This window comes from Cupressus sempervirens, chromosome 7, assembly GCF_028749045.1.
Source record: "Cupressus sempervirens isolate cs-2001-9-10 chromosome 7, ASM2874904v1, whole genome shotgun sequence".
NCBI lineage: Eukaryota > Viridiplantae > Streptophyta > Pinopsida > Cupressales > Cupressaceae > Cupressus > Cupressus sempervirens.
The window spans coordinates 508423776-508444408 of record NC_143124.1 but is presented as its reverse complement, the minus strand read 5'-3'; the positions used below and the strand labels follow the sequence as shown (position 1 = coordinate 508444408).

General features: G+C 33.0%; 1 protein-coding gene across 1 annotated transcript in view; it reads left to right on the top strand.

Moving 5' to 3' along the window:
* The window catches only part of LOC149547757 (agamous-like MADS-box protein AGL11), a 110601-nt gene extending 90596 nt beyond the window's left edge, over positions 1-20005 (top strand). Inside the window, exon 4 of the mRNA XM_089794797.1 lies at positions 17760-20005. Coding sequence (XP_089650923.1) covers positions 17760-17895 — 136 coding nt within the window. The 3' untranslated portion in view covers positions 17896-20005. The remainder of the gene's footprint in view (positions 1-17759) is intronic.
* Positions 20006-20633: the final 628 nt, after the last annotated feature.

Below are 20633 nucleotides of genomic sequence, written 5' to 3'. Positions count from 1 at the left end.
AAAAATCTACCAATTTTTTAAAAATTTGCCTCTTTATTGTTTGCAAAATTTGTAAGTCCTTACTCTAGGCCCTTACCTCATCCATAATACTAGAGTCCTACTTCAAAATTACCACCATTTTATTTATGTTCTCTTGTGTACTTTGTAGTATCTTTAGGTTCTCCTAGATAATCAAAATTCCCTTATCCTCAAAACTTTTCTGCCACTATTAATAGGCTTTCAAAAATGGATCTACATGTACACTTACTCCTTTTCTAAGAATGGTGTTCAATGTCTCCTTGGGGTGCTCAGGATCTAGAGGACCAAGCACTTTGGCCAAATATCCCATTAGGACCTCATTTTTCAATCAAAGTGTTCAAATTTTGACCTCTTCCTATTCTATGCTCCTTAATACTTCTTTGATTCCCATGGTCACCATTAATCAGGTTGTATCTTGTTTGGGCCTCCTACACATGACCTCTTTGATTTGATAATCTTGGGGACCGAGGCTTTCTACATCCATATCTTCAAGAGGGACAACCACTTGGGCAAATAAATCCTGGTCCTATGTATTGTTGACAAATGCCAATAGTCTTACCTCATGCAACAGGGACTTAGGTTTGTTCAAAATTTCTGCCAACTCAAAAATGTCCTCCTCATCAACATGAAATTGAGGCTATTTTCTCCTCATCATTTTCTTTTGGAGCCATCTTGGGATGCGCTTAGCTAAAGACCTACCTCTTAAGGATGAAAGAGTATGTTTGGCTACCTCCTTCCCCTTATTGCTCCTCCTTAGAGTACTTTCCCTCTATGAGGGCTCTTCTTCTATGGCCTCTATTTTAGTAGACCCTACAGCTTGCACCTCAGTGTCTTGGCAAGGTGGTTGAGAATATTCTACCATTTTTCTCTCCTTCAACACTTCATTAGAAACCATTTGTTCTAGTTCCTCCTCTTGTGATGGTTCTTTTTGAACTTATTCCTCTTTTGAACTTTGGGGCAAAGGAGAAATTGAGCCTTTATCTACCACGGTGACTTGTGGTGGAGATGGGGGAGTAAGATCGAGACCCTATGAGTCTGGCAGCATCTTTGTCCATTATTCTTATTGGGGTTCACCTGTAGGGGTATCCCTAATCTTGTCCCCAACTAGCTCTATTCCCACAAGCATAAAATCAAAATCTGACATTTTGAAAATGTCATCACCTGCTTCACTCTACTCATCCACCCATTGTTGTACTTCATCTTCTAAAGAAGAGACTTCCAAGGGTTCTTCGGGGGTAGATGGCGATGTTATTGTGGAACTTCTTCTCCTTGACTATTCTGTGGCTTTGGCTAGCTAGGTTCTTCCTTGCAATGACACCCATTCCTCTTCTTCTTCTTCCTCTTCTCCTTTTGGAGTGGACTCAGGGACAGATGGGAAAGGCACCATTCTCTTAGTCACCCTTTACCTCTTCATCATTTGGATCTTAATCCTCTTTTTCTTTGTAGAGGCAAAAAGGGGTGGTGGTTCTTCTTGTGGAGGGGGAATTGAAACCTTTTGACTCTCTCCCTCTTTTGATTGGCTGGGCACAAAGGGAGGCAATTGAGGGTCATCCTGGACTTGAGCAACTCCAGTATCCTTAGACCCTTGTACACTTTTTTCTTGTTTTTGGGGAAGTGCTTGCACTCCACCCTCTTCTATTTCAATCCTTTGAGGGGAGGTCCTCTTTCTTTTGTTCTTTCCTTTCCTCTCTAGAGGGTGGTAGTATCCAACAAGGGTGGTCAAGTTGGTATACTATCTCTGGCCTGATGGGAGATTAGGCCAAAAAGGTAGGAATTGCAACTTTCTTTCCTCTACCTTTCTCTAGGTAGGCTTGAGCATGAAAGATCATAGTGTCAGGTATTGGATCAAGTTGAAAAGGCTTCCTGATCCTATCCTTTTTCATTCTGATGACATGTCTTGCCTGATGATTAATATCATCACCCTCCTCCCAATTAACCTTGACATTCTTGGTGGGTCTCTCTTCAATTATGTTTGAGTTGAACAGGGGGTCCAACAGCTCCCTAGAATCTTTTTGCCTTATTTCCTCTAGAATGTTTAGTTTGAGAGCCTTCTCTACCAAATACAAAGTCATCCTATAATATTCCCTTATATAGACATCGTAGTCATTTGTTGCATTCATCCAATGGTCTTCAATAGCCTCCTCATTATGGAATTCTTTACCATCCAGACTCTCCACTTTGCTAATGTTATCAAAATAGGGTTGAGGAGAGTTGTATTCCTCAAGGGTATAATGTTCCCACTCTCACTCAAAAGACAAAATATCTTGCTTTTGTTTCACCTAGTATGGTCCAATGACCAAGGGCCATGTCCAATAGGGTCTCTATTTTTTCCTCACCCTGTCATATGCAGATTCGATCTACTGTGCAATCTCCAACAAAACCAACTTATCACTTAGATATCGAGGGAGCTTCTTAGGTTTAATAGAGGCACCAGCTACTTGTAGATACATGAATGTCTTAAACTAGATGTAATAGGCCCTGAGAGCTATTATCTATGCTATTGCCTCATCAGATAACCTCTTTGCATAGTCTCCCTCTATAAATTAGATGATTTCCAAAATGAATGCATCATTCACGATTCTGTATTCCTTTCTCTATGCTAAGAGCTTCTTCCTCACCAGTTGAGGGTAGACAATGTAGGGCCAAGCATTAGGATCCTACATATTGCCTCTCTTGTACAATTCGAGCTAATTTGTGGCCCTTGTTGCTAGTAGATATACCATGTAAGAAGTCATATACAACTTCTTCTTGTATTTAAGTGCCCCCAATTGCTCACACAAGTTTTCACTTAATGTAGTGTCCCAATTCAGTGGCATCTTTGCCATCTTGATTATTTCAATGAAATTGACCATGAAAGCATTGAGGTGGCTAGTTGTTGGTAGACCCATGACTTTGCTTAGAAGATTGATAGAATAGCCAATATCCTCCTTCATGTTCCCCTAGTCATGTCCAACTTTCCTATTATCCTTCCCAGAGGGGTCTTCTCAATGAGATAGGAGGATTGAATGATACTTGTCACCTCCTTTATGTGTTCCCTATACCACCTCTTTGTTGCTACATAGGAGAGACTGATGAATTGATTTTCCCTTGGGAGATGGAAGAACCTTTCAATGTTGTTGGGTCAAAGGTCGAGAACCACTTCTCCCATCACACTCTTCACCACTCTTTCTTCAAAAACAAAGTTTTGAGCTAGTGTCATGATCAAATCTACTGATTGCATTGATACTAGATGGGAAGCCATGCTCACCAACCGTGATCGGATCAAAGTAGATACCAAAGCTAATTAGTTTGTGGGTTTGTTCCAAATTTTGAGGAACTCTCGTAAGTTAGTATGTCCCAAATTAGTGTCTTTAATTTTTGCATAGTCATCTTGGAACCTCGACTTTGATGGCATGCCTTGGAACTTAGACACAACAAGCCTAGGTGCCATTTTCTCTCTGGATGTGGATGCCATTATATCTGCACGACACAAGAAAGATGTTTATTTGTTTAGAAAAACAAAAATCCAAAAATTAAAACTACAAGAACATTCATTTCCTCTTCAATTAATTATTAGCAGAAAATAAAAATGAAAATAAGGTGCATATATATATATATATATATATATATATATATATATATATTTGTGTACACAACACATTTTGGTGCCACGTGTGGTGCTTGTTCGTGCACACGATGCATTTCAATGTGCATGACATAGTTTTGAAGTGGTGAGCATGCATGGTGTGCATTTGGGGTTTGTGAGGTGCAAGCATGATGAGCATGGCGGCGAGGCATGCACGTAGGTGTATGGTGGTGTACAGTGGCATGGAGACAATGAGATGCATGTGTGGAAATGAGCACGCACAACATGAGGAAAAGTGCAGCGAGGTTTTTTCATAGTGGAGGGGTGCACAAAGGGATGCACACATGACACGTAGTGTGTGCTGTACAAGAGAGTGGTGGTGCATGTTGTGTAGTGTTGAGAGGGTTTTCTGCACCTTATCACAAGTGTGGAGTGTAGAGGGAGTCATGAGTGTGGAGTCCAGGAGTGTAAATGTGTGTGAATGAGAAAATGAAATGAAACATAATGTGGAGTATGGGGAGGTGGGGATTTATATAACCCTACCCACCATGGGTGGTGTGTAGTGTGCACCACAGAAATGTATTGTTGTGCATTGCACATCACCCAAGGCGTGTCGTGCTTCCATGCACCACATGAGTTGTGCTGGTGTGCACTTTGAATATATATATTAATATTTTTAATTTTTAATTTTTTTCTAATTTTATATTTTTTTATGACTTTTTATGATTTTTTGAATTTTTTGGTTTTTTTCAATTTTTCAATTGTTTTCTTTTTTGACTCTTTGAATTTCCTGAATCTCAAATTGTGAGTTTAAGGATCCAAAAAAAAGTAGGGGGTCCCCATTCCTAGTAGGAATGGAGCGTGTTTTGTGGAAACACAACATAATGATGACACTTATGTTTCAGAAATAGAAATCTAATGCTTTCCAAATGTTTAACTGGTACTTAGCAAGAGTTAAGAAGGAAATAGGTAAAAGTCTTAAGTTTTTGAGATCTAACAAAGGAAGAGAATTCACATCAAAAGAGTTTGAGATGTTTTATAATGATAGAGGAATCAAGAGACAAAAATCTACCCCTAGAACACCTCCACAAAATGCAATAGCTAAAAGGAGGAATAGGTCTATAATGGACTATGTTAGAATAGTCATGATGGAGAAAAATGTTGCTTTGAAATAATAGAAAGAAGTTGTAAGTACAATTGTCTATACCTTGAATCATGTACAAATCAAGAAAGGTACTCATTCAACACCTTTTAAACTATGGTATGGATACTCACCAAATGTAAAAAAATTTAAAGTGTTTGGAAGCAAGTGTTACATTCTCAAAGACTTCAAGAATGGAAAACTAGATGAAAAAAGTGAGGAAGGTATATTTCTAGGATATTCCAAAAGAAGTAAAGCTTATAAGTGTTTGATTACTAACACTAACAAAGTTGTGGAAAATGCAAATATGAATTCTAATGAATATACAAAAGTATATGAGGCTGAACCTATGAAAGAAAAAGAAGAATATGAATCATTTGTATACTTTTATGAAGATATTCCTACTAAAGAATATGTTGCAAATCAAGCTACAAATGAACAACAAGTTTCAATGACTGTCTAGTCACATACTATGAATGTTGAGTTGTATTCAGGAACCAAGCTGCATTCAGATGTTGAGTTATAGAATAAAGTTGAAGCACATTATGATTCTAGGATTAGTGTACATGAAAGAGAAGTTGAGCTACCTAACAGAGATGTACACAGTGACTCTGAAGTTAAAAGATAAAATGAAGAAACTCGAGCTGAACCAAGATTGTCCAAATATATAAAGAGACATCATCCTGCTACACAAATTATTAGAGGTAAAGATGCTAGACGAATGAAAAGAAATAGATTGAGAAATGATACATGTTTACTAAGCATGAAGGAACCCAAATAAGTGAGAGATGCTTTAGAAGATGTAGACTAGAGTAAAGCCATGAAAGAAGAGATTGAATAATTTGAGAAAAACAAAACATAGACTCTAATTCCTAGACTAGAAGACAAAAATGTGATTGGCACCAAGTGGGTATTCAAAAATTAGATAGATGAAAATGGTGAAGTCAAAAGGAACAAAGAAAGATTAGTTTGAAAAGGATATGCACAAGAAGAAGGATTTGATTATGGAGAGACATTTGTTCCTATTGCTAGATTGGAAGGAGTAAGAAATTTACTTTCTTATTCTACATACTAAGTTGTGAAAAGTTTTATTTATACATCTGGACCTTGGATAAATGATTCACCCCCCTCTTAGTTATTCTAAATTATTCCAACATGTTTACCAACAAATGGGTTAGTGTATGTATTCTATCACTAACCTTTGAATTATTAGGTACAACTCCCTATGATTTGCAATGATATGCATTGAATATGTTTTTATGAGATTAGAATTTTTGACATTATAAGCTCTTAACCTAAAAGTAGTAAAGGATAACCAAATTTTTTGTATGCACAAACAATTCATGCAAGATTGATTTGAATAACCTGCCACACCCAACATAATAAAAGTAGTAGATTATCTTGAGATTTTTGACCCTTCTATTATAAATGCATATTAACCATCTAAATGTAGAAGAGGAATTAAGAGATATGCACATGAGGGAAAATGGAATTTCTTTCACTATTAGCCTTGAATGAAATGGAATCCAACCAATAACTAATATATTCATACACATTTATCTTTCATTTCCCAAAAAAACTATCTAAAATGATAAAGAGAAGAAAAAAAACCACATATGAGGAAAGTTAATGGAATCACCTTCATTGTAATTACCAAAATAAAATGGAATCCATATGATTATCATAAAATCACATATGATTTGCATGCAACTCTTAATGTAGAATTAATCTATGCACGAGAAAAAAAACATGACACCTGAATAGGATAAATGGAATTACGAACCCACTCACCATCAAGTTTTTTGACCTTTGTATTTTCAAAAGAGATTACATTTATAGTTTTCTATTATTTATCATTTCTGGCAGAGCAATAGTCATTCATTAGGAAGAAAATATGAAATATCTAATTTGTAGCATGGTAGGAACACATGGCATATTTTCTATCGATGATTCTAAATTAGTGATACTTCTGAAAAAACACAATAACTACTTAGCTTCATACAATCTTAGAAATCCTATAGAAATCAGCATTCTCTTCACATTTTTCTATTTGCCGCCAAACCCATACAATTCATATTCTAATAGTTACAACATTTTTAAATTACCATCGTCGATCTAAGATCAATGATCCGAATTAAATCCTGATAAACCTTCTAACACAACTTACCTTAACCTTTTTCACTGGGTTGCAACTTAGCATGTCTTTATTCCATTAACAACAATAACTTGGCAACGATCATTCATTAACCATGATTGCAATTTTGCAATATTAAACTTAACTACCACTTCTAACCCTGTGATGATGTAACTATCTAATTCCTGTGGCTTCACGTCTTTGACCCATGATCAAATTAACTTGCCTGTGACTACATGATCAAGACTTTTCACTCTATCACTACCTTAACTAGAGGTTACCTTTTAATCCCTACAACCATGTGATTCCATTGTTTTCATGTTGTTGTGACCTTAACCTTGATTTACCTTAACTTTCCCATGATGATTATAGATTTCAAATATTTGATAGTTGAGATTAAAAGACATTAACCCTTTATTTAATTTTCTTCATGGTGTGGGTTCACTTTCCAACTATGTACATCATGGCATATAGGTGGCACCATTTTATTGCTTAAAGAATCTAACATTAACCTTCTTTACTTTGTGGCACTTCATGACTAGGTACTGACTATGTCTTACAGAATGCGATAGGCCTAGCAACACACATGTTGCTCTGTCGCTATGTTTCCTAAATTACTTTTTTGTTCAACTTTGGAAAGTGATTTCATGACAACCATTTATTTCATTCTTGATCTAGGATGATGATATCTTCAAGATCTTACTCTCACTTGGGTCTCATAGACAAGTGTCAACTTGTTTCTATCTTGCCATGACTATTGATAGACCAAACTTTTATAATGATATAGTGATGACTGTGGATGTTCTTTTGATCTAAAAACTATAATTTAAAGATCTTAACTCACTGATTTCCTTTGCACTATGGGTCTGTCTATTCCACATGTCCAATCATTATTATGTTTCTTTAGTTATTCTTCATGTAACTCTCCATAGTGGGATAATGATGAGTGTATTTTTAAGATCTGATGACTAGGGAGATTCATCATTACATACTTATAGTTCCATCTTTAAAACATCATATGTCAATTTAGTCTTTATCTAACGATCTTGATTTAGTCTCTGAGCCATTTGACTTGTCAACTTTGAATTGTACACATGTAGATTAAATATAAGCCATCGATTTCATTGTAACAAGAGTCATACCACCTTTGATCAAATTCTTTCACCATTTCTGATGACTTATTTTCTTCTCTTGCTTTTGATCTTGATCATCTACAATGTCTTCTATTGGTGTTTTGAAATGTTATAGGTTTCAAATTACCCTGATGAGAACAAGATACATCTAGGGGTAGCTACTTCCCATCCTTAACATATCATTTCAGACACTAGGCCAACTATAAGGCTAGACCCTTCTACTTTATGCTCTACAAAACCTAGGTGGGTGGACCTTAGATTCAATTTATATGGTACCAGTGCTAAATATATTCTTGAATCTATAATCAATAGATGAAACCCTTTTGTCTTATGATACTTATGCAATAACATAGGAATGAAATAGCTACAAATCATAACCTATGAACTCATAAGCTAAGTGAGGGTTAGACTTTGAATAACTTTCAACATAAAGGGAAACAATGATTAAATATGTTGATAATAGAAAGACTTAGGTATGAGCAACAAAACTGAATGATCTTGCATCTAATTAGTGCCTTATCTATTTGCCGATTACATGAATTACAACCATACATCTTTTGGAAATCTTTGACATAACTCCTACATCAAGATCCCTGATCTATCTTTTACCTTGTGAATAGACATCTACATGAAAATTAATCTCATACTTGACCTATCCCACCATGAAATCTACAAGCCCTATGATAAATATTAAGCAATTACATGGCTCTTTGTCCCACCAGCAAGACATTTCAACCACATGCATTTTAAAACAAAATGTAACCTAATTTATGCTCTTGGTTCACAAATTAGAATTTTAAAATTTGATCTTTTCAAAAATTTAAAACTCTATAATAATTCAAACTTATTTAAAAACTAGTTCTACATGTAGTTCTAAAGGAAACAATAATAAAATATTAAAATTTGCACTTCTAAAAATTTTCCATCATTTTCCTCTGGATCAAACCTTGTTGATTGGCCTTGCCATGTGTCTTCTTGTGATGATTCTAATTTTTCTTTTTCATATGCTAAAGATCTCCATGACAGTGATGTTAGAAGTGGTTTCAAGGTTTTTACAAACCCATTGTATGGTGAGGAGTTTGATGTTGATCAACACATCACTTGTCATAATTTCTATAAAGGAGCTTTGCATGGAGTTGTCAACCTGCTTTTTGAAGAGCACATGGAATGTTCAGATTTGATTGAGGATGAATTTAATGATGATACATTATCCTACTGCTGTAAGAGATCGGATTATTATTCTTCCGAGTATGACAGTGAAAATGATCATGATGTTGTATCTCATGAGATGTATAATAAGGTGTTTGATAAAGTTGTTATTGAAGATCAGTGTACACCTTGTACTAAGTTTTATGATGAATACTCTAACATGATGACTAATCCATTCCCTAATTTCAAAGGACCATTTGAAGATCTCAAATTAGTTTCAAATTTTGACATTGATGACATTTGTGAGTAAAAATCTAATTTCCCATTTGAGTACCATCCAGTTATACATAAGGATACACAATTTCAATGTATGTGTGATACCTTTCCCCAAGTTGAGTATGAAGCTTTCATATTCAAAACTAATAGCATACATGATTCATTTGATGAAGAAGAATTTTAGTTTGAGTCTAATATTTGTAAGCATGCTGATCAGAACTTTCATAATGAGCAAGTTGTTGAGAATGAATCTAGTTTTTATATGCATTATGAAAGTGAAAGTGTAGACTCTGTTTTACCAAGTGAGTTGATTCATGATGCTAATTTGAGTGGTCAAATTGATAGGAGAATTATTTCTAATTTACCTCATGCACATTTAGATGAGAATTAGATATTGACAGAAGTAAAAGTTTTTGTTGAAGTCTGGTGGCTTGTGACCATCATTTGTACATAGTAGAGGTAGTTATTTTTGCTTTCAATAAAGCTATTCGAGAGAATTTTTTGTGAATGGTCTACTTATTCTAGAGATTTGAATCCTTTCCATTCTCACAAGGGACATACATCCCCAGATAGAGCCACTATTGGGACTCAAAATTGAAGCCCCAATTTTGAGTACCATTGAAAAATTTAAGCCCTTAAACACTTTTTAATGCATGTGTACCTGACTGTATAGGTGTTTAATATTTCTACAACTTTCATTTAGTATGTCTATATGTTTCATGAATATAAATTGCCATTTCGAGCCATTTTGTGAAGTCCCATTTTGAGCAATTTCCAATTCGGCATTTTTGTCTGTCAAATAATGACAGGTGTTTGTGTTTGCATTTGAATATCTCACACCCACTAATGTTTCAAAATTCACCACTTTCGAAGTGTTTAGCATGCATACCAAAGAAACTATGTTTCAGATTTTAAGTTGTTTCAAATCTATTTGGCTATGTTTTTTGAATCCCTCAAAGTTGGTCATTTTATTGTTGTCATGTTGATATGAATTGTTCAGAATTCTAGGAGGTCTTGTTTGACTTGTTATAATTTTGACCCAATTGATTGAAATGAGAAAATTATTTTTGCATTATATTTTAGAGGTTAGAGAATTGCTACATTTCAATTTTGACCTTATGACATGTCTGTTTGATTAGTTTTCAAATGCGATTCCAAAAGAAATTTCTAACTTTTACTGGCATCAAGAAAGGAATATTTAGTCAGTACCCCTGTTTGCGATGTCATATCTCAAAATCCATGATAGGTGAGATTGAATGGATCATACGATTATGTTTTTCTCCAAAAATACTATAAGTGTGCCAATTTTCAAACCTTGACGAATTCATCTATACACTTTCCCAGGTCCATTCCATTTGCAAAAAATGCTTTTCTATTAGTGTTTCAAGTCCTACAAATTTGAGTAGCCTACTTTGACCGCTCACCATTTTCACCTTGTTATTCATCATGAGCCCAAATCCCAAATTTATATTTTCCTCATGACAGTGAACCAATGCCCTAGTTTTTGTTTCCCTAAGTGTTAGTTTGCCTAGTTTCCAAAGTCAAATCCAAATGCGATTTAATGCTTTTTGACATCTTTTCTTGCAGATAATTTTGAGAGAGCAATTTTGACAGTCAATATCTTTTGACTGAGAATTTTTCATGAGATGAGATTCAACAAGGTAAGATTATGTAGAATAGAGAATCAGTCTGGTAGATTTCAGAGTGCGATCAGGTGTTTTGGTCAGTTCTTAAGGCTAGTCAAAGGACCTCCTAGCACAAAATTTACAAGTTGCAAAAAGAGGTGAAATAAGTTTTAAAAAGTTGAAAAAATGATGCAAACTGATTGATCCCTGATCAAATTGGCATCAGATGTTCTATGGATCAATTTAACTGAGAGGGGGGGTGAATCACTTATTCAAGGTCCAAATGTCCTATTCAAACTTTTACATCAAGTAAAGTGTGCCCATCAAACTTATTCATTCATCCAAGTTATAACTTTCCTATTCAACAAGTTACTATAAATAAACATGCAAGCATAACACATACAAAGATCAACACATAACATAGTGATTTATGTAGAAACCCAATTTGGGAAAAACCACCAGTAACATGCTACTCAATTCTTACTCTTCTGAAGTGATGCCCTATGAAAGGCTTGCCTTGTTAAAGACTACAACACACTAGTAAATGTGACCTAGTTAAAGGATTTAACCACCCTATTAGAAGTGGGCCTGGTTAGAGGACTTTAGAACATTCACTTGGAATACCACCCTATTAAAGGATTTACAGATGGCTATTAAACCAACCTAAGTCCATAGGATTTTCTTCTACCCTAACTGATACAATTGCTAGAGAGTAACAATAAGGGGTTTTGATTGAATTACATAATACTGCTCAACTTGCAGATTTCAGATCACTTCTTAGCTCATATCATTGCCTAGCTTTCAGTCTTTGCAATTTTGACAGCTTTCCCTCTTTTCAAGCTTTGTCTCCTTGAGTCTCCATGCTCAATGTACTAGTGAAATCATCTCTTTCTAACCACTTGTTGAAGTAGAGTCTCTATACTCTATTTTTCCTTCTCCTAGATGTCTTCTCCTTAACACCCTTTTAACCACTTCGCAATTTGGCACAACAGCAACTCTTGCTTCTTGGTCTATGACTCCTTAAATATAAGTCTAGAATTCATTTTTCCCACTTGATTCTTCCCTCCTTTAATTTCAATTTGTATGGGTTAGGTAGGATTCATTGAATCTAACCTATATTTTACTTCTTCTAGAAACATCATGAAGAATCCTCTTGAATTCGCTCAAAACGGTTTACATAAAATTCTATGCCACCAGCTCATCATCCTTATCCTCCAACTTGTTCACAAAATTCAAGGCAACAACTTTGTCAGCCTAGATTTAGAAAATCTTCATCATTTCCAATAATGTAGCAACTTGGCACTATTGAAATTATGATGCTTGGCATAAAATTTGTTACTTGACATCAACTATGTTTTTATAGATGCTCGGTACTTGAAGTTCACTTGGCTCCTACTAAGATTTTATGATGCCTGATACCTATTACTTTTCTTGGCACTTGAACTTCACTTGGCATCTAAAGATCACTCGGAACACACTAGATTTTCTATCATCTTAGCTCCAACTAAGAATTTACTTGGCTTCAACTAGCTTGCTCAGCACCCACTCATGAACTTAGTTTAAGCTTTGCAATCAACCTTGTTACAACTTATACTTCTAGTGTTTCTAAGTGTGGCCAACCTCTGTGTCTTTGAGTATGTTACCAATACATCATTTAACCATTGTCTTGACTGATCCTTGCACTTCATTACAAAATCATAACTCAATACTTCCTTTAGGTGCTCTTGTTACAACTTGTTGATCAAATCCTCTTCATCAATCAACTAAGTGATAGTACTTGGATCTTATAAGCAATTTTCATTCCTACAAATAGTAGGTTTGACATCAATGACAAAAAAATGATCAAAAACATTCTTTATCAACCAACTTCCTTATTTGCAATAATCTCCCTCTTTGATCTTCAATCTTCTTCTCACAATGATCTTGTCAATCAAATTTACAACATTTTATACCATGTTTGTTGGGTATTTTTGGTGTATATTGTAGAAGAAATTGGAGATAGATTTGAAATTTTGTTCATCACACCATCCAAAGACTAATGGACAAACCAAAGTTGTGGATCAGATTTTGGGGAATTCATTGAGATGCTTGGTTGGAGATAAACCAAAAGGCTTGGATTTGATTTCACCTCTAGTAGAATTTCCATATAATAGTTCTATCAACAAGAGTACTCATGAGTCACCATTCCAGATTTTATATGGGAGCAGTTCCAAAAATTCTTCTAAATTGAGGCAATTAGATAAAAGACAAATAAGTAGTGTTGAAGAAGAGGATTTTGTTGAACATTTGAAGAGCGTCCATGAAAAGGTGAACAAGCACATTAGCAAGATGAATATGTAGTACAAGGCTCAAAAAGATATCAAAAGGGGCCATAAGGAATTTCATATTGGAGATGAATTCATGGCTCATTTTAGAAAGGAGTGTTTTCCAGTGGGTGCATATAATAAGATGAAAATGAAGGAGCTTGGACCATGCAAGATAGTGAAAATGCATGATTATGAAAATGACTATGAAGTGAAGTTGCATGCTATACTAAAAATTTCAACAATATCTAACATATTTTATTTGATAGAGTATTATGAAGGAGCTAATGGAGTTAACATTGCAAAAGCATAGTGGAGAATTCAAATAGCTAGTTTGGCTACACAAAAGATTGTGGAGATATTGGACAGTCATTTTGGCAAAAGTAAAATGAATAAAACATATGAAGAGTACCTAGTCAAATTGAAAGGGAGGCTAAAAGAATATTTATGATGGCTAGTAAGGGAGTAGGTTAAGCATCTTGGTTTTCGTTTGAATAGCTAAGACAGATGGGGTCACTTCTCTAATTACCTCAGGTGTCAGATGTAGGATCATCTTGGGTGTAAGAGAAATATTGCATCACCCAAACTATTTCCTTTTTTATTCTTGAATATGGGTTGCCTCAGTTTAGAGTTGTTGTCTAGCAAGACCTACTAATTAGTAAGTTAGTGATACAAGATCAAAATATCCTAATTTAAAAGGTGGATATTCATATTGAATATACCAGCCTCCTAGTTGATGCTTAGTACCATATCATAAGTATTCATGGAGTTAATGCAGATTCTTGGTGTGCAATTTTGGTATAAAAAAATTAGACTTAGTGTTGAAGGTCTTAGAGGCCCCACATGGGCTCTAAAATGGGGTCAACTAGAGCTCACGTGAGTTATTCCCTATAGATCAAAAGATGAGGATTCTTAAAAGTAGTTATAATAGCCAATCAGAGAAATAGTTCAAAATTAATGATCATTTGAAGTTGGGCTGATCAAAATTTCCAAGATAAGTGTCAAAGGTGTGTCAACTTAATTCTATATGTAATTTTAAAGTTAGTCGGTCTAAATGGTTATGGTTTGATGTCTACAAACTTCACGGGCAGTGTAAAATTTCCTATTTAAGGAATACCCATACATTATCTAGGACAACTCTAGGTGATAGTTCATAGCTCTATGTTGGAGATTATTGTAAGGAAAGCACCCATGTAGTTTTTTATATTGTATTGCAAAATTCCTTAATTGTGCAATTATGACCATAATAAGAAGCCCATATTTTGTTCTTGCTATTGATGTTATTTCTTTATTTTTGTTATGTGTTTTTGGTATTAAGGGGAACACCCTTCATCATTGAAGGGGGTGGAATAACTAAACATTTTAAGAGATTTCTTGATGTTAAACCTCAAGCTACTGAGGATTTTGTTGATGGTTGTAATGATAGAATAGTTGATGGCTTTAGTATGCATTTTTTATTAATTGAAGAATTAATAATTGAACTTATAGGTCTTTTAGCTATGGGTATAAAAATTTGAGAGATATGCTTCTTTGAATAGGATTTTCCAAAAAAAGGTATCATGAAAAGATTATAAGAAATGATTTAGGTAGATATAATGAAAATTTTTCAAGATGTAGTGGCAAAACGTTTACATTGTAGTTATTAGATACTTTTCCTTTTATGGAAATTTTACTAGCTTTTTTAGCAATAATTTTAAATTAGTTTTGTCACTAAACATTGATGTCACTTCAAGTTTCTAGTTCTCTTCCCTTAAATGTTGGATTAAGGGACATGTTAAAAGGGTTGATTTTTGTGTCCTTATGAAGGTATAGTTATTACTATTATGGAACATGCTAAATAGTTTTCTCTCTCATCAAACTCTAAAAGTTGAAAAATTAATCACAAGTAGTATAAACACATTTATCTTAATTACATGAATTTACGAATAGGTTTTCATTATAAATTCTATTTTGGATGAAGATGGATTTTTTTTAGGGATAATAAGGATTTTTTATATGAGCCTAAGAAAGCATTTTAAAAGATGTTAGGACTTTTCTATTGGTTCCTTATCTCATGATGAGAATAATTTAATCAACTAGATGATGAAACCTTTGTACACTAGTAAAGGTGGTCATAAGGATAAAATTGAAATTTATGGGAACATGAATGGTTTAATCATGGAAGAGGAGTTGGAGGATGTAAATAATGAATATGATGATCAAGGGGATCCCAAAGTAGAAAACTTTGAATTTCAATCCCATTTCTAACATGTTTAATGGGATGGTATCTTGTTCGAAGGATAAGATAGAGAGGATAATGTCACGAGGAGGATTCTTTTGGTAGATTTGGACTCAAGTTAAAATTCACTGCTTTGGCATTAAGGATGAATATTTAGGTCGTGACAAGATTAGTAATTGGTTTGTATCTAAAGTGAACAGTATTCATGAAAAGATGAAGGATTTTAAAAGAAGATTAAAAAAACTAGAAGTTACCATTGGTCCTAAGAGGAATAATAAGGATAACTTCAAGATGTTTCCCATCCTAGAGAATGGAGCTATGGATATTAAGTTCATTAGAAATGTATATATGAAACCATATTAAATCTTAAGAAGAGGAAATGGTCAATAATAAGTAGATAAGGTTTGATATAGTAACCAATGTGAGAAAATCTTCTATCATAAATAGTTTTGAAGGGTAAAAGGTCGTTAGTGATAAATCAAAGAAACAAATATTATATAACTCAAAGTATAATTTTCTCTACTAGTGAATGAAATTAAATCCATCTAAAAAAATGGTTTAAGTAATAAATTCAACTTTTTTGATGTAGTTGATGAAGGAAGTAATGTCACTTCTTAGATGTACTATCCTTCTACTAGGACTTATAGCCATTCTAGGTAAGATGATGACCATTGTAAGATTGCTACTATGGTCGTTGACATCTAGAACCACATTACTAACAAGTAAATGAAGCTGAAACATATATTGAATAATCTCTAATAGTACCCCCACTGCTACTCTATTCCTTTTCTTTGTTCTTATTTTATGTTCTATTTATTTTTAATTATTTTATTGATTACAAACAATAAGGAAACCTCAATTTCTCTTTCTCTAAATTGTAAATTTAGAAAAAAATTAATTTTAATCTATTTATCCTATGAATAATGAAAATATTTTGTCTCAATCCCTTCAAATTGAAACAAACTCTCTTAGAAACAATGATCTTCCAATAACTCCTTGAAATTATTTTTGTATTTTTTATTTATATAGTGCCAAAATAAAGAATAGAGTTTTGTTTATTTTATATTTGGGAAAACCATCTTGTTCAACCTTTATAAATTCCATCCTCTAGTTAAAAATAGATATAGAAGGTTCCTATTAAACAAAAACAAAAATATTACTTCATATTAATATACATAGAAGTTAGATTGTACCTTAATTCATGATTACCTAAAACTTTTTAAAGATCCTTATTACAAGTGCCATTCTGACCTATGAAAGTAATATGTTCACTTGTAGATGTATTTAATCATCAAAAGTAACCTAGTTATTAAAATACATGCGCACACTCATATATATACATTCACATATACATGTCTATATGTATATCCGTGTATGTATATATATGTATGTATATACATATAATATATATATATATATATATGTATATACATATAATATATATATATATATATGTATGTATGTATGTATATGTATATGTATATATATATACATATACACACATATGTACATATATATATACAAATATACATATATATATATATATATATATACACACACACACACACACACACACACACACACATATATATATATATATATATATATATATATATATATATATACATACATATATATACACACACATATAGATATACATATATATACAAATATAAATATACATATATAGACATACATATACATACATATAAATACACACACATAGTAGAGTACTAAGTTTAAGGCTTGTCCAATAAATATTTGTTGAGATAATGTTCTAATTTGAATTAGATATTATATCATATACTAAATAACCAAAAGATAAATGTTTATGTTATAAAATTTGGTAAATATTATAATATATCATTCTTTTTATAGCATATTTACATATGCTACATGTTTGGGAAGTTTGAATGAGTACTAATAAATAATTGCAAATAATTATGTTGAAAAGTTGGAAAAATATTTTTATGTAATCCTATCTCTAAAGTAAATTTAAAGTGGATATAACAATTTTTAATGTACATGTTGAATATTATTTTATAAAAGTAGGCACAATATATCTTTTATTAATATGATAAATACTTTCTAAAAAGATAACCTTTTATGCAATTTAAAAAATATTATTAGCAAAATGATTATCTCAGGATTGTTAAGATGAATATTATTTAATAAAATTGTTCATTGACTTTTTTAGGGAGATTCAAATTATTATTGATGAATATATAAAGTGCAAAAATAAAGTTCAAAATGGTGCGTCTTTTGTATCAGATATTAACGTATGTATCTACACCCTATCTCTTAAGAAATTTCTATATTTTAGTCATAGGTGAGTTAAATATAATGAAAAAGTTTTAAAAAATTGTCTCATGTTTTAATATTACATTATCAACATGTTGAGGAAATCTAAAGTGTTTATTCCAAATGCAGCATAAAGTGATTGATTATTAAAATTTATACTATAGAGACTCATGTAAATTTCCTAGAGCCATATTTTATCTGCATTTCTAGAAATTTTAAATTCATAGATACTTATTGTAGACACCAAAATCTATTTACATCATTTAAGTAATCATAATTAGTCATCTCCTAAGGCATTATTGGTTAAGTATTTAATATTTAATTAATACATCCCATCCCCTAACTAATTAATTCATTTCATTGACTATATTCCAATTGATAAATTTTAATGACAAATCAATAGTATAATTATCAATTTAATCCCTATTCTTCTATTAAATTCAAAAATATATAATGTCCATTTAATTTAATCCCAAAACCCCCTTTAATTAAATAATTATTTTTAAATCAAATCTGCAACCCCTAACATGTTGGAATTCTTTAGAATAACTAAGAGAGGGGGTGAATTAGTTATCCAAGGTCCAGATGTACAAATAAAACTTTTGAGTGCTTAACACATCCATATCCATAAAACCTTAACATGCATGCATCCATTAGATCATACAATACCTTAACTTAGTAGTTAATATCCTAGGTGAAAATAACTTTGCACAAATGTAAACATGAAATACCATAAGAGCATTCACACAATTTGACACAAGGATTTTACGTGGAAACCCAATATGGGAAAAACCACTAGTAATATGCTACCAATTCTCACTCTTCTAAAGTGTTGCACTATAAAAGGCCAACCCTATTAAATGATGCAATGCACACTATTAAATGTGACCTGGTTAAAAGATTTCAATCACCCTATTAGGAGTGAGCCTTGTTAGAGAACTTTAGAGAATTCTATTAGAATGTCACCACATAAAGGATTTCCAAATGCTAGTTAGGTCAACCTTAATCCAAAGGATTTTATCCACACTGGTACAATTGTTAGAAACAAAAAATAGGACTTGATCAGATAAAAACTTACAACTAACTTGCAGATTACAAATCTCTAGTTCAGTTCTCCATTCTTCTTGTTATTGATACTCTTTAGCTCTTATAGCTTGTTCACCCTTCAAGCATTAATCCCCTTAAGACTTCTTTCTTTATATGCCAACTATAGTCTCTCTTTTTTGGCCACTAGATGAAGCAATACCCTAGACTTTGTGTCTTCCTTAGGTTCTCACACATCACAACCTTTTCTTATGGTTAGCTATTTCTATAAATAGATAATTTAGTTCTTTTTCCACTTAAACACAATTGTCCATTTTAGGGTTAGCTAAGATTCAATGAATCTACCCACTTTTCCATTTGAGTTCCTCTAGAAACTTTCTCTATAATCTTCCTTGAATTCACCTCAAAATGGTTTACCTTGAATTATGTGTCACCAACTGATCATAGGTATCTTCCACATGCTTCACATAATTCATGAAATGAAATTCATCAACTGAGATTCATCAAATCTTTGATTTAACACTATTTTTTGTCTCTCAACATCTATACTATTCTCTCACTTGACCAACACTAGTTCACTTAGAAAATACTAAAATTTACTAATTCTCAGCACCGACTAAACTTTACTAGGCATATAGTAACATCCACTTGGCTTGCATTGTTTGTCATCTTTTGTCGACACCTCTTGATTCTCACTTACGTTCTATTATTTTCTACTTAGCTTGCACTAATTTCTTGGCAAGGCTTGGCAAACACTTTTCTTTCTTGATCTTCTTCTTGTCTTTGCTTGAGTAATCTTTCATTTGAGAGTTTAAGTAGATAAAAAATACACTATATTATCAATGTCTTACTTGGTCTTAGTGCTCCTTTTATAAACCAAATAACTCAACCTTTCTCTAGGTTCTCTTATTATCTCCTCTTTTCTAAACCTCTTCATCATTCAGCCACATGATAACATTCAGACCAAAAAGAAATTTTCTCACTAGTAGGTAGTGGGTTTGACATCATTGATGAAATAATAATTGTTCCATTACAAGTTCTTCACTTCAAACCAAATCTCTTTTCAACAATCTCCCTCTTTGGCATTGATGACAAACCAATACCAAAAAGAAAAAAATATCTTTGAAATCTCTCCCTCTAGCAGTATATGTCCTTCTTCTGTATAGGGTAATGTGAGCTTTATCAATCTCATTTAATGTATCTCCCTTATATCTCCCTTATCAGATGCTTTTCTCCATTTGTAGTTTATTTTATCCCTCTTTCTTATATCTCCCTCTTTGAAAACAATGTCAAAGACTTGTCATTTCTTCATGTAGATATAATCAATTCAAGTTCTTTCTCTATCACCTTGCATGTGATTGTAAATCTTCTAAATCAGCTCCTTCATTATTTTAGCTAGCTACTAAAGTAAGATCCACTACATCAAGTTGTAATATAAAAAATTCATCTGAGTTGATGTTGGACACTACTCATACTTCTTAAGTAGGTTTGGATAGGGGTATCACCCCTAGTTTACCTCTAAGATATTCATGTCCATCTTTAGGTAAATCTTTTGTGAATATGTCAGCTATCTATTCTTTTGTATTCACATATTCCATTCTCAGTTCTTTGTCTTGAACCAACTCTCTCAAGTAATGATACTTGATTGCAATGTGCTTTATCTTTGTGTGTATCATAGGGTTCTTTGATATGTTTATAGAACTTGTATTATCACAATAATGTACCA